The 15446-nt window shown below is 38.4% G+C and overlaps 1 protein-coding gene across 1 annotated transcript in view; it reads right to left on the bottom strand.

Annotated features, from left to right (window-relative positions):
* Positions 1 to 15446, bottom strand: part of ROBO2 (roundabout guidance receptor 2) — a 435305-nt gene that overhangs the window by 26195 nt on the left and 393664 nt on the right. The window contains exons 16-18 of the mRNA XM_086462902.1: positions 12969 to 13093; positions 10058 to 10229; positions 3993 to 4175 (exon numbers count right to left, since the gene is read on the bottom strand). Of these exons, the coding sequence (XP_086319028.1) occupies positions 3993 to 4175; positions 10058 to 10229; positions 12969 to 13093 (480 nt within the window). The remainder of the gene's footprint in view (positions 1 to 3992; positions 4176 to 10057; positions 10230 to 12968; positions 13094 to 15446) is intronic.

Genomic DNA, 15446 nt, shown 5'->3' with positions numbered 1-15446 from the left:
AGAGTCTGAAAGCTACATACCACTGCCTGAATATTTAGATCTGAAACCAAACTGTTTATGAATCATAGCTTTGAAGGGAACAACATACAGTTGTGAGTGTCATCAGACCTCCACAAGAACAGATATGTTTGTGTAAATGTTACCACCAATGGCAAAATCAATCCCTAATGTTTCTTGGGGAACTCTGGGTATAGAGATAAAAACATGGACTATGTTCTTTCCTACACATAACATATATTTTTAAATTAATGGGGGTTTTTTTGGACTTGACTACTGGATGACTTAGGTTCTCAGTGCCTCCAGAAATTATAATAGGCCAGGAAATAGAATGATGTGCTGTTATAGTTCTATGAAACCCATGAGATGTAAAAACTATCTTTAAAAAAGTAAATTTTTGGCAGTGCCTCTGACATATCCCAGTTGTCCAGCACATGTGGATCAATGGTGCTGAATCATTCACACTCACTGTGGCTCCAGCACAGCCCTGTGTCATGCCAATGTATGCTACTAAGACAAGGGAAAAAATCCACCACAGTTACAGATGGATGGCAGTGGAATAACCATAGGAACCAAGTACAAAGCTGCATTATTTCATTTTGGAAAAAATCCTTTGCTGTGTCTCAGAGAAAAGCACGTAAAGCATTTAGGGTGGGATGTGTTGTGCCCCAACTTAAACTAACTTGAACAAACCTGCCTGGAAGCCAGAGGAGCAATTCCTGAGCCCCCAGAGCTTCTCCATGAGGACACTTCTCCCTCACAATGTCACAGGCCCCTGGGGCAGACACCACCACCTTTGCTCAGCTGCCTCGACAGTCATTTGCTCTTTCCTGCTAAGCGAAACGCTCAAGCTGTGGCTGAAGATAAGCAAGAGTGAGAAAGCAGCTACCTGAGCATGAGAACTGGTTCAGCAGTGCAGTAGGAAGACTGGCCATACGTGGATGGCAGAGGGGACAGAAGAAGAGACAGCTTTGGTAAGTGCAAGTGAGGAGCCAAGCTACACACAAAAACTTCAGACTTCTGCTGGAAAATGCTGAGATTTATCAACCTTTGTCACATTGAGGTATAATTATTATTGAGGTTTTGAATCTCAAGCTTAGGTATGACAGCAGAAGATAATTATTTGTAACAATTATTAATTGTATACTTTATTTTTCCTGGCTTTCCATATGTTAACTAAGCTGTTTGCAACCTGCTGTTTCAGCCACACTTCGTTTATTCTTCACATATCTTTAATCATGTTTATGATAATGGTCTACCATAAAGGTATGAAAACTAGGATATCAGCTTTGAATTAGGTAGGCAGAAAGAAGGAAAATGTTTCAATTTCAAAACCACTGTAAGGCAATGCATGCATAAGTCAATCACTAGATTGCTTGAAGATCTGAACACCTCACGGTAAGGCATATGTAAACATGGCTAACAGCTAAAGTGGAAGAAAGTTTAATTTCTCCAGTTAGTTCTTCAAAAATGTTCAAGATACTTTTTTTGAGCTTTAAAATAAAAATTCAGTTACATAAGACTAATGCTTGTTTATGTTGTTAGTTCAAGTATCTTGCCCTGCAAATTACTTTCAAAACTGCATTATTTTGAGAAGCTAGATGAGATAGTATGCAGAGTTATAACAACAGAGACATTAATGGTGGTAGATTTTATGTTCCCCTGGAATCACTAGGAGAATGAATGCTACATTTTTATTACAGATAGGCAGCAGAAGTATTTCTCCTTGTATTTGGTTTTAATTCTGCATATCTCACACATTCATAAACACTTAGGTAGCTAATGTTTGCAATGATGTGTTGGTGAGGTAAGAGACAGACTAATGGACAGTACCTGCAGGGGTGAAGGTGAAGGACTGAACTGCAAAACAAGAAAGCAAACACATTGTGAGTTACACACCCTGATAATAAGCGCTAATTGCAGGGCACGAGTTTCCTCTGGAATTTACTCAGTTGTGGCTGAATATCATAAGCAGGACATAACAGGTGAGCTTAAAGCACTAACCAGCCAGCAGCCAATGAGAAATGATGGTTGGAAAGGTGAGCAGTGAATTTTGCCAGTCACATTTGAAGAATTTCTGTGTCGACATGCTGTTCTCCAAATTGTAAACATCAGGATGTATTCTGAAGGTATGAACTTTCCTTGCTGAAAGCATACACTAATTCGTAATTCTGATGATGGGAATTCTGTGTCATGATGCAATGTTCACATCACACTTAGATGCAGCAAACGTCATGAGAGGGAATGAGTTGCAGGACACACTACGTTTATAATGACTATCGTAATTATTTACAGCTATGCATTTTGAAGTATAAAAGACTCTGCTGTCAATATCCCCTCTGCAAACAATCCCACCCAACATGCCAGCTCACGTACAGGGCTAATAATTTTGCTTTTATTTTAATTGTAGTATTAGCTTGTGTCCAAAGTTTACGTATAGGACTGTTTCCTAAGAGGAATAACAGTAGATCTATCTCTTAATATGAAAAATCTTGGGATCTAAATTGATTTTTCACATAAACACATAGGTGTGTGTGGTATATACTAATTTCTCAATTAATGTCACCCCACCTCTCAGAGAGTAAAAGTCCCTGCTGTTAAAGGAAAGAAAAAAAAACACCTTGGCAAAGGCACAACCTATGAATTATAAAGGCTACATGGTGATGCAAGGCGAGGTTCCACAGAAATCAAGTCAGTCCAAGAGCCACTGAAAGGGTCTCCTCTCCTTCTGCTTCCATTGCTTGTCTGATTTCTTCTCGGGCTGCCTTGTTTCACCAAGACACTGCAAAACTCATCCAGCAGGAAGGATTGAAAAACAGCATAGAATACTTTCCATCTGGGTTTAGTGAGCCCCATTAGGGTATTGAAGAGTCTGATGATGGCTACCGCCACAGTGAGGAGGCATAGGACTGTTTGGCTGTGAGCAGGGAACGAACATTGGTTTTGGCAAGTTGTTAGAGATGCTCAGCCCCCTATGGAACCTGTGTCCTCGGGACTGCATGTGGTAACTTATAAATAGAAGAGTACTAGTGTAACTTTAGCATGATACAATGTCAACACTAAATATGCTGTGTCCTCAACCCTTCAAATATTGCTCAAAAAGGAAATGTTTACTCTTTTTAAATGTTAATAAGCACTACAAGAGAACCTACCCCAATATTTGAAGAACAGCTTTTTGTGTGTGTGTTAAATTAGACTCCAGAGTGACCCATTTTATGGTCATTCACCTGACTTTCTAAAAATCCATAAGAATCCTGAAGCACAGAATAATACACAAAACAAATAGGTTGGGGGAGGAAGAAAATATTTTCGTTTGGTAAATGTGGTTATTTTTCTAAGTGTATTTTTCAAAAACTAATTTTTAACTGGACCAACACATTTAGTGAAAGAGAGATCACACCATGAGGGCATTCCAAGGTGTTCTATCTCCAAGGCAAAACTTTTTATGTCTTCTGCCATAGGTAAATTTTGACTACACTTCTCTAATATACTACTCTCTTCTCCTCCACCTATAGGTATGGAGTCACTGACTAAGTATCTCATCAATTTCCCATGCACATGGCTTCAAAGACATGGAAATGTATGGGAATGAAGAAGGAGAAGACCAAATACTCTTTCTAACCTTCCTTGTAAGGGTCTAGGCTAATTCACGTTTGAGCACATAAATGTAGCCAGACAGATAACAGAGTGTCTTCTGAGCAAGGTGCAAGAGGTACAGTTAATCCTCTTTTTTAACATACTTTTTTTATGGTAGATGATATGGAGATGTAAAAATAAAGACTGTCTTATGATAATGATGAAATGTGGTACCGAGCAATGCATTTAAAGCTTCTCATACACTAGCATTTTCACAGCATACATTTAAAACAAGCATACAAAATTCGCCCAGGTCACCTTTACTGTAAGTTCAACGTGTTTTCTAAGTAGGCTTAACATCACCTGTTCTTTTTGTGATAGAACCTGATGAGATGGTAATAAATAGTTACTGTTCTTACCAGCATAATTGCTGAGCCCCTTCCTCTTCTTTCTGCGCCAGTACAGCCAGATGCTGAAACCCATCAGAATTACCCAACATGCACCACCGATGCCAGCTATAAAGGCAGGCTGTTTGACAACATCAGTGATTTGCTCAGTTATGCTGTTGTTATTTTCAGTGATGACAACTTCATTACGACCTCCTGCACAAAAGAAATTTGACAGAACATTGTTATTACAGATTCTGTAACAGAAACAAAGTTCTGCAAATGAAAATTAAAAAACACCGGTAATGCACCTCAAAAGAATTATCCACAGTAGGAAAGCTTTAATGAGTACCAACGCACACCTGAAAACCAATGTATCTAGAAAGTAAATCCATAATCTACTGCAGTTTTGCAAACATATATTTGAAAAGATAATTCTATAGCACTCTCCCAAGTAATCTAACAGATGACAGTCCAGAGCCTTTTTTTTTTCAGCAATATACATGTTTGTTGGTTTGTTTTTACATAATTATAGACAGAGTAGAATGGTGAAAAAATGGATCATAAGAAACCAAACAAAAAATAAATCAAGCAATAAATAAATAGCATTTTCCAAATGAGAAATCCAGATACAAATTATGCTACAACTTCAAAACATAGTTCCTTCTCTCATTGTTGTGAGCATGCCAAAATTTCTTACTTAACTCATTTGGTTTTGCTGCATGCTAGATGCATTTCCCAGCAATTATTTCATGAGGAAAACAATCCATACAAATCCTAAGTGCATCAGCTTTGACACAAAGCAGAAAATCACATAGCGAACTGTAAGCTCTAAACTATCACAGCAACAGATGCTATTTTTTTTTTCACCTAGAATAGGCATGAAAAATTCTTAACATCAACCCGTAAGAAATAGTTATGACATGGAATACCATTTAAAGTGACATGCATAAAATATTGCTATATAGGATCTTAAGTTTTGTATATTCCATTAGAAAACTGTCAATTTTAGTAGATGTCCCCATTGGTTTTTCCCCCCTCTTTCTCTAAAAGGGAACTTCAAAAAGGAAAAGCTTGGTGTCTGGCTTGAAAACAAATGCTTATAAAAAATATGAATGGAACTTCAGTAAATGTGAAAGCATAGAGCTCTAGGGCCAGCACTTTTCTACTTCAAATGTTCCCCTGTCAAAAATGGTTAGTTTTAAAATTAGGAAATGCAGAACATATTTTTCTACAAAAAATATGAATATTGTTTATATGTACATTTGATACAAACTGTCCACATCTGCAGTTTTGAAATTGGTGAAAGAATTATCCACCATTTCCAGTAAAAGTATTTATATAGCTCTACCTTGAAATGTTTAGGCAGTATTATCAGATGCCTGTATACATGCTGAAAAGATGCAAGAGTAGCTACTCTGCTGAGACAAAAAAGGTACAAATACTATGATTCTCAATTATGAGAGTCTATCGTACACACGTAAAGGTAGTAGAACAGGGCAATAAATGAAATGGTCATTCAGAGGAAATTATTAAAAGTATTGTAGCATTATGTCTTGCTGTGAAAACATACATATTCCTCTTCTATGATTCAGCAATGGTTAAATTTACAGCTCACTTCTTTCAACAGAACAGCCCCTGTGTCAGCACACTGGCTTCAGCCTAAAGCAAACAAACAAGGTGTTGGCTAAAGCAGATGCGAGAAGTCTGGCACTTCAGTTTTACTTCCACGGACACCTCTTTGCAGGAGACCCAGAGTTTACAGCACTCAAGTTGCAAATGAGGATCCCTCCCAAAGGGCCCTTTCAGCTGAGTGTGCCTTCCCCGCCCCAGCCTGCCCCTTCCCACGGGGCCTGGCTCTGCCCTAGCCAAGATGCATCTTCAGGCCTTAAGTTGTGTTCAGAGCTGGACTGAGCTACTTGGGAAGAAATGTGATGCACTGCATTACACTGCCATCACACTGTTAATGATCTCGGTGATTTTATTAAGGTTTCTCTCTTTCAGCACCACGTCAATATTTAGTAATGATGACCGTCTGCTTTTGCAAACAGACTGTTGAAACTGTGCTAGAGCTTGGTTTGCTTTCAGTAGTTATGTGCAAGAAACAAAGCAGGCTTCCTGCAAACAGAATAGGTCCTATAGAAGGTTGCTGACAGACTACACCTGCTAATGTATAAAAAGGCAGTACACCAGTACTGGTATCATGTAACAATTTATACTGGCCATGCTGGTAAGCTTTGCTGATGTCAGGGCCTGGTACCTGCAGCTGTCCTTTCCCATACTCCCTATTTTGTCATGCTGCTGCCAAAGGCTCAACGGTTTCCAGTCTGATGCAGTAAGAAAGAACAAAACTCAGTGAGCACCTGCGACAAGGAAAAAAAGGGAGGCAGTGGTGGCTCTTTTATAGGATTTTCCCCTTTTTTTTCTGCCCACGGAACCAATCCATACGTGCACCCCAGTGCTTAAAGAGGAAGTACTGAGAGTAAAACTAATAGAAAGAGGCACTCTATGGCATGCTCTTCTAGGCCCACAATTGATTTTCTAGCAGAAATCAGCATGGGAGTTGATGTTGCTCTAATTGCCATTAACTTTCAGTTAATTTCTGTGCTCTTTGGAGGAGAGGTAAAAGCAGCAGGACGGTGAGAACACAGGTAATGTCGGTGCTGCTTCAGAAGCAGCCATGCTGCCATGGAGAAGGCAGGTAGGGACATGCTTCACAGAGACCAGCTTCAGGAGCAGATGCTCATGGACTCAAGAAAAGAACAACTGCTTCCCACTAAAAAGATCCCACTTTCTTCTCTAAGATCAGAAACCAGTCTTTTGAGAATGGAAGATGTGAGAGCAAACTGCAGAGAGCCTGGGGAGAGCTTTCAGTGGACTTTATGCTCTCCCTCTGTTCTAGGGGAAGGTGCAACCTGTCTCCAAATTTCCTTCTAAAGTTGGCTGTTTGCTCTTACTCTTCAGTGCCTAACAATTACAACTGCAAAAGTAATATTTCATTTAAATGTCAATATAACACATGCTTTGTGAATTTGATGACTGAAAAATAAATGTATTCAGAGGAATGTTATCCACTGATGTTTGATAAAATTAATATAATCGTTGGAGTTTGGGGAAACAAATAGCATTATTTTTTTATTTCTTTATATAATATTTAAGCAGAAGTAATAAATATGTCATCCAAGGTAGTAGTGTACTATTTCATATACTGCAGGTGTTTCTGTAACAATGCTGTCAGTTCAAGTAATTAGAACATAGACAAGGGAAGTGTGCAACCTGTAACGCTCCATTGTTCCTGAAGACAAAACCATAATGAAATATAATGTCTTCCTCCCATTGGAGAGTAATGAAGAACAAAACTAATTTGTCGGACCAAAAATTAATTAGACACATCAGATTCGATTGTACCTATTACTGTGAAAGTTTGCAGCTGTTCCTCGTATTATTATGCCAATGATGGAAATGTAAAAGTGAATAGGCCAACTGATGAAGAGAAATAATAGCTATACCATTAACCAACATTGCCGTTACCTCCAATTTTATTTCTGGTTTTCCAAGTGAAAAATAAGCATATCAATAGCAATCATAACAATTTTATTCTTCATTCTCTTTGGGTTTCCATAAAATTTTTCAATGCCTTGCTTGAGGTATGGACACAGGATTCCTGTAATAGTGACACAATTTCTAACTTAAGAAATAATATACTTCCTACTGCTCTATATTCTCCTGGGTTTGCTTTCTGGATTGTCATGGGCTTGTTATCTGCAATTGGTCTGGGAACTCAGTAGTTGATTATCCACCATGAAAATCAGTTATTTTCAGAAAAAAACTTCTTATAAGAACATATCCTGTATTTAAGAATTACACCATCTTTCTTTTTATACACTGCACTCTGTATTTCATCACAATTAAAGTCATACTGTTTAGCAACACAGCTTAACTATTCTGCATCACTGATCTGCTCTCTTCATAATTCAGTATTTCTACAGCTGTTCATTCTGCTTGCAAGCTGTTAAATAGTATAGCTAAGCACCAGGCCATATAGAACTCTATTATAATACAATCACTCAATAATGTTTCCCCATTCATGATGATGTTTTGAGGTTTATCCATTACCTCATTTTTAATCCATGTAACTACTTTTTTTTTTTTTTTTTTTTTTAATTTGCCTAAAAAAAAAAAAAAGTCCTTATTTTATGTTCTTGATTCTCAGTCGAACATCGAGTGGTACCAACTCAAATTTTCCAGAAATGTTATCACCTAAACAATGTTACCTTTATCAAGTAAACTTATATTCTGAGAAATAACCATCAACAATTCATAAGCAATAGAAAAAATGGGACCTAAAGAAAGGGGAGTTGCAGACCATACAAGTAATAACCACATCCAGCTTTGGGCTCCTAAAAGGGAAAACAGAACTGAGAACAGAAACACAACCCAAACAGAAAAAACTTCCTACTTTTCATGCAAAGGACTCTTCCATATAGCAAAGATGCCACCAGACAAACTTGTTGAAGCAGATATTCTCGGATCATTTATGGAACAAATAAATATCATTGTAAGTTTAACAATCCAAAAGTAAGTCTCTAAACCCCAAATAGCTATTTTCTTTCTTTCATACTTTATTTGCATCCTAACATCTCTTTCCTCCTTCCTGCAATAATACAGATCTCTCCACATTTAACTCTTTATTATACTAGCAATTTTTTTAAGCAAAAACTCAAGACGAAGGGCTGTACACAGATGTGGGACTGAGCATTCTGGGAATCATCCAGCAAAGCACGTTGGTGCAAGTTTAGCTCACAACACATTAAGTGACACAAGGCTACTCACATGCTTAAACTGCAACACACTTAAGTGTTTTGCTGAAACAAGCCCAGTGTGCTCAGTGCCTAGCTACATGGACTCCCTAGTGAAACAAGAAAAAGTCCTGCTCAAATGCAATGACAGACTAGACTTACAACATCTGTTATTTATACAGAGGTCCAAAATTCAGGCCTATTAGATCACAGGTTTCTTGCATTTTCAAAAATCAATTCCTTGCTTTAAGTTCTAGAAGACTTTTCCATTCACTTCTTTGGTGTTTCTGTGGCTGCCATTTTCTAAAACCAGCGCTACCTTCACCTCCAGTCTTAGATTGCCTTCTCCAGTGACAATATATTCAAAGCTGACGTACCCCATTTTCTGATTTAATGTATAGAGAACCTGAATATCATTAAACCTTTAAGCAGTGCTTAGGGGATGGCCTTTTCTACACATAACAGAATTGTGTTGACAACATTTTCTAGAAAGAAAATATTTGATAACAACAGATCCACAAACAAACAAAAAAAAACCATTTAAGTAATAACTATATTAGATCATACAGTAAAAAGCAAAAAAATTCCTGTATTACGCACTCAAAAGAGCGCCCAATTCAATTTTGCTAAATATGGTTACTTCTCTGATTCTTACCATTCCCATATTGTTTCTGCCTTTGTACTTTATACTTGAGAAAAATTTCAGAAGAAATAGAATCTGTTTCCCTCAGGTCAGGAAATTAATTCAGCATGGAAGCTACTACTAAGAAACGGTCATTTCAAAGGCAGGGATGATAATACTACCTTTACTTTCTGTTTGGACTAGGGGCCACTTATCCTTTTGACAGAGGAATCTCATCTGCTTGGGATACCTGAGAAACACTGACTTCAAATGTTCAGAAAACCAACTGTAAATAGTGCCTTAGGCACCAACAGAGTAAGTAAGGCTATATTACAGTCATCTGAACAGAAGGAAAAGGGAGCTTGAGCTGTTAGTTCCATAAATCCATCAACATGCAGAAGCAGTAAATCCGTTAAAAAAAATACTAAATAAGTTTCACTAGATAATCTGCATTTTCTAATATGTCTTGGGAACATATTTCCCTCCATTGACTGCAAGAACTCTGCACAAAGAGAAGATACGTCAGCAGGCAGTGGGACATTAAAAGCTAACTAACTAGCTCTATTCAAATCTCATATCTTGCTCCATGGATTTTTATGCTTCCAGAAGTGATTTATGAAAGCATTTCTGAAAGTTGAAACAGGTGAAACAAAACAACAAAACAGACAATCACTTACCAATTATTATGGGCTGTGGCTCACTTTTTACTCCCACACCTGCACTGGTGCTTGCAGCAACTTCCACACGGTACTGAATACCTGGATATAGGCCACCTATTACTACAGACCGAATGGCTGCATCTACTGTTTTGTTGATATGAAATCGAGTCTCATTACCTAGGCACCAGATCTGGGACAAAAGTTTATATGTTAAAAAAGATGAAATTCTTCATACTCATAAACAATTGTGCATAGATATGACATATCAAGGTACTGAATGACAATCACTTAGCCTGGACTTAAGAATGCTACTGTCCAGGAGCAGCTGGAATTGGGATGATTTAGCTCTGCATGCTATCCCAGATTAGCAAAGGACCAAGCCAGCTGTAAAGACTGCTTGTAAATACTTCTCTGGACTCTGGCTCTCCATGGAATGCAAATTCTGTGGTTACAGTTCTTAGAAGCACAGAACAGAATCATCCAAGTGAAAAAGAATAATTGAACATTAATTGAAATCTTGTTCAATAAAATGATTACCACCAAACCTTCCCTAAAAAACCTGGATTTTTTTTTAATTCTTAATTTCCTACTGAATAGCAAAAGGGCATACAACACAGGTTGAAACACTTCCTAAAGTACTATAGAAGAAACAATTTTCAAAAGTTTTTTCAACTTCCTTTCATTGCATAACAGGGATACGTGAAATTTTTGAAATGGAATAAGTACAAACTCACTTTTTACTGCTGATTTTGTGATTACTTACATTGTTCAGGAATCCAAACATCAGTTCCTGACTCAATTACTCTCTAATTAAACAGGAAAAACACTCTATAGAGAGATTCAGTGCTCAATCAGCATTTTGTGATGAGAAGGGTCTATGATTTCAGAGTGTTATATCTCTCTCTTGCATTTTTCCATAGGCTTTTCCCAAGAAGTTTCAAAATTAAAACCTTTTAGAGATTCTTCTTCAGTTAATGTTATCTGCATATACTGCTTCTGTATTATTAAAGAAAACATTACTACTACTCAAGAAAATCAATATTTTTATTTGAGAAAGATATTACACATACACTACATAATTATAACAGCAGAAGAAAGCACTGTTGGTAGAACCACTGTCAGTGACCAACTGATATGTCTAAGCAGCAGCAATGCTCTCTTTACCCTTAATTTTGACCCTGCTCAGTGTTTTATCTCACCTTATCTTTTTTCTGTGAAACACTGAGGAGGATTTGGAGGGCAAAAGAAACCTTTGTTCTCCTAAGCTCAAGTAGATCTTATTTGCAGGCCAGAATGCATTCGGGTGAAACTATTGCATTTATTCTTTCACTCCTTGTCTGTCCTGGTCTGAGGATATAGTAGGTATGAGATGCCTCTAATTAAAGGCATTTAATCCATAAATGAATTTACAGGCACTCTGATGCTTGAATGAACGGATCTACATGCAATTTGTTAGAAAATGTACTGTGAAACCTCAGCAGTCACAAGACTTTTCACTCTACGTTCACTGTAGCCAGCTTGCTAACCAGGCAGCCACCTAATCTAACACAGAAGGGATCTAATAGGTATAAAAAACTCCAGCTGTTTTTATAAACAGCCTAGAGGTCTGAGCACTCACCTGGAACATGGCTTTTATTAGCCATCAGCCCACTTTGTTTCATATCTACATATTTTGTGGTTTAGGAGTGTGCTTTGGCTTTGCTTATTCGCCTATAAGGCCTTGATGGTTAATATTGACTTACACTGGAGTCAGTATCAAGATTAATTAAGCCGAAAGATAATTAATAATTGATATGAAAATGAGATCAATAAAATACTGTGATTAATAAATCTTGATATTGACGAAAAGCAAAACAAAATAAGTGCTATGCTAAACATAAATATTATGAGCATTTACTGCATCCCTCTGACCAAGTGATAAGCTGGAAGAGGTTGAACCATTAGCTGATTTAAGTGTCAAGCACTTTCTCCCTTCTTGATACTGTGTTTCCTCAGGATTCAACACGGAAAAAAATTTACATTTTTTGGTGTGAAATAAGCTGCATCCACCACTTCCACCCTTTGTGGGACTGTCAAGAAAGCTGCCCTGCTCTGTTTCAATTCCAATTTTCATATTATGTGTACAAGGCAGCCACAGAAAAGTAATTTAACAAACAGTGTGTTCCATGGTCACAAGCCTGTTACAATACTGAACCTTGTCCGATCATTTTCTCCATAGTCCTCCACCCCAATAACACACTGCACTTTTTCCAGCTTTGTGCAAAAGCGAGCTTAGTGAGGAATTATAGGCTACAACAAAATTTAAGATGATATATAAGGAGAGGATACTTTGAGACATCATAGCAACAAAGGTATACTAGTGGTGTTCAACCTGTTCCTCAAAGCAAACAACCTAGCACTTTAAGTTGTGAATCTTGATAGAAATGGTACTTGGAAGAAGTCTTGTATTCCCCAAGAGCCACAGTCCTTGACTTTGACCTTGAAGTGTTAGGATCAGCATTTTTGCAGGGGAAAGAAGAGGTATCTTTCCTGCCAGCTTTTCTGCCAGATTGAAGGCACTCTAAGACAGGCACTTGATCAACTCTCTTGAGAGGACAGAAGACCTTAACAAACAAGAAAAAAAATCCCTTCTTCTTGTTCCACAGCAGGGAAAAGAAAGAAAGAGAAGTAACGTAAACTAGCTGGCAATCACAACTCTCTTCCAGATCTAGCTCATGGTACTTTTGCTTTTAATATAACAGTAGTACTGCTTAAAAAAATAATAATAATTAAAAAAAATCTATAAGCAGTCAGTCCTCTTTTTCCATATAATTACATGAGCAGCTGTAAATGCTGTCAGAATCTAAACCCATAAACAGTGCTACTGTTCTGTAACTCAAGCATGCTGTTTCCTTAAACACACAAACCTCCCATTAGACATTGTTTCTACCTTATACTCCTGGATGACTCCATTTTGGTGATCTGGAGGGGGAGGATCCCAGGAGATGCTGATGCTTGTGCTGTTGTGGTTTCCAACGGTCAGGACAGTAACAGACTGAGGAGGAGCACTTGGAGCTACACCAAGGAGAGGGAACAAACAGAAGCAAGACACTAATTCATTTGCTAGAGCACGAATTTTGCTGAAATGGTGTAAGAGCAAGAAGAGAGTATACTAAGTTTCCACTCCCTGGAGGCCTAGGTATGTACATTTTCTCAGGCACTGTCAATTTTGAAAAATGCCTTTCTGAAGAGAGGCATAGTGCTGAATGACAATGTGGAATCTGTGGCAATGGATAATCAATACAAATCACTCCTCATTTATTTATGTTTAGCATTTCTTAAGTTTGCATTGGAATTATTCTCACGCTTGCATTTGTTTTCCATAATATGGATGGATAGCTATGGGTGTATCAACTAAGTCATAATGTGAGGCTGCTTCACCTGGCCTGCAAAGTGATTTGGTTCTTCTTTCCCTACATGGTCTAATAATAATGTCAGCAACAGACATTTAAGGACTTTATTTTATTTCCTATTCGTTCTCCAGGAAGACATTAACTTAGCAGTTTTAAACATAAAACCTTGCAACTCCTAGGTGGAAAAAGGTTAAAGTGTCCAGGGCTTTACATTAAATGCCAGTGAATAGAAGAGGTGCTAAGTTAGGTCAGATATACACTTATGTCCTCTTTTCCCCAGGCAAATTGCTTTCTCTTCAGAGTCCTGTTCAATTCAACCATTCACAGCTGTTTGGCTGGTCACTGCATATCAAGGCCATATCAACAAGACAATCACTTGCCAGCCCTGCTACCTTGGGTTAGAACTGTGAAAAAAAAAAAAAAAAATCATAGCTGTTAGTGATGAAAGCTATGCTGGCAAAGCCCCGCTTGCAGCTACACTGGCAGCAGGGTGCTTTTGCTAGCTCGGGACATGTTGTTTGGGAAGTGGTGCAGAAGCTCTGCTACGGAAAAGTCCCCTCTGTCAGCATCTGCTGCATCCCCATGCAGGGGATCTCCTGCCATAGCCATAGCTGCCAGGGCAGAAGGCTGTGGCATATGGAGGAGGGCCTCAGCCACTTAAAACTTCTTGCGGACCCCTCTTTCCCCTCCCTTACTTCTAGGCCAGTGTTGAAACTCCACTGCAATGGCAGGCGAAGTCACCAAAGCAGAAAGTATTATATTAAGGTATAATCCCTGGGGGAAAAAAAAATATTGATAACAGCTGCACTGAATTGGTCCTAGGACCCATCTATCCAGTCTTCAAGAAAACTAATACAAAGAGGCTAGGAAAGTGTGGGCTAATAAAGCGAGCATATGGTGATACCTCTCGAGGACAATTTTCGAATTCACAGAAGCCTGTTGCTTAGACACTTTCTGTTCCGGGGCTATGCCCTTCTGTTTAATAACTCCTTATGGATTATTTTCTTCCATGTATTTGTCACTGCCTTTAATATGATCTTAAAACATTTAATATGAATTATGGAAGCTGATTTTGAAGAATTATAGTAGACCTTGTACTAGAACCTACAATATTTATCACTCCCGCTCTGGTTTTGGGCATCTCATGTCATGTGTCACAGCTCCCTGACTCCAGTCCCCCAGTCTAGAGTATTCCTAGCCAGAGAAGACTCCTTCATTGTTAAGCTGTAGGGCAACAGGACTCCAGTCTTCTTTTTAACAGATATCCCTGGCTGCATGAACATCCTTGGAGCACACTTCTCAGAAAAGCAAAGAGACACTGGCATCTTTGTATTAAATCTAGCAGGTTTAACACAACTAAACACGGCTGGAGATATCAGGAGTATTCAAGTCTCCTGAGTCAATTCAGATTTCCTTCTTGCTCCCCGTGGCCTCTTTGAGACTGGCTATGTTCCCACTTTGGATGCTCCTCAGCACTTGACCTGGCACAGGCTCAAGGAGCTGAGCTCAAACCCTTACCCTGATAACCCTGAAGAGTTGGAGAAGGCTGTTGCAGGAATCACACAACTTAAAGCTAGTATATCAGAAGTGAGGAGAAGGGATCACACAAGATTACATCAGAAAAAAATATTTTGGTGGAAAAATGTATTACTGTCCTGTGAGGCTGCACATTTTGACAAATACATTTTCAGATGCTGGTTCAGCTGCAAAGCAATTAGTGCTTGGTAGAGTCTTTGTGACCTTGAACGATGCAGAGAAACAGTGTACTGGAAGGGAGAAATGGAGTTGTATTGTGGACAATTTGATTCTTAGGCAGCTCAAGTGAAGCATAGGAAGGTGGCCTTGGGCTACCCCTTGCAATCACGCAAAGCATAAAATTGGTGAAGGTAATAGCTGCATTCTGTATTTTATGGCAAGTGAAATAATTTGCCACACAGTAAAAAAAAAAAAAAAAAAAATCAGCATTTTAAGACTTCCAGTTATTCAATAACAACAAAATTGTGAATAAATGTACG

The sequence above is a fragment of the Leptosomus discolor genome, chromosome 1, assembly GCF_034619465.1.
Source record: "Leptosomus discolor isolate bLepDis1 chromosome 1, bLepDis1.hap2, whole genome shotgun sequence".
NCBI lineage: Eukaryota > Metazoa > Chordata > Aves > Leptosomiformes > Leptosomidae > Leptosomus > Leptosomus discolor.
Note: the sequence above shows the minus strand (reverse complement) of the source record. Positions and strands in the feature narration are given on the sequence as shown.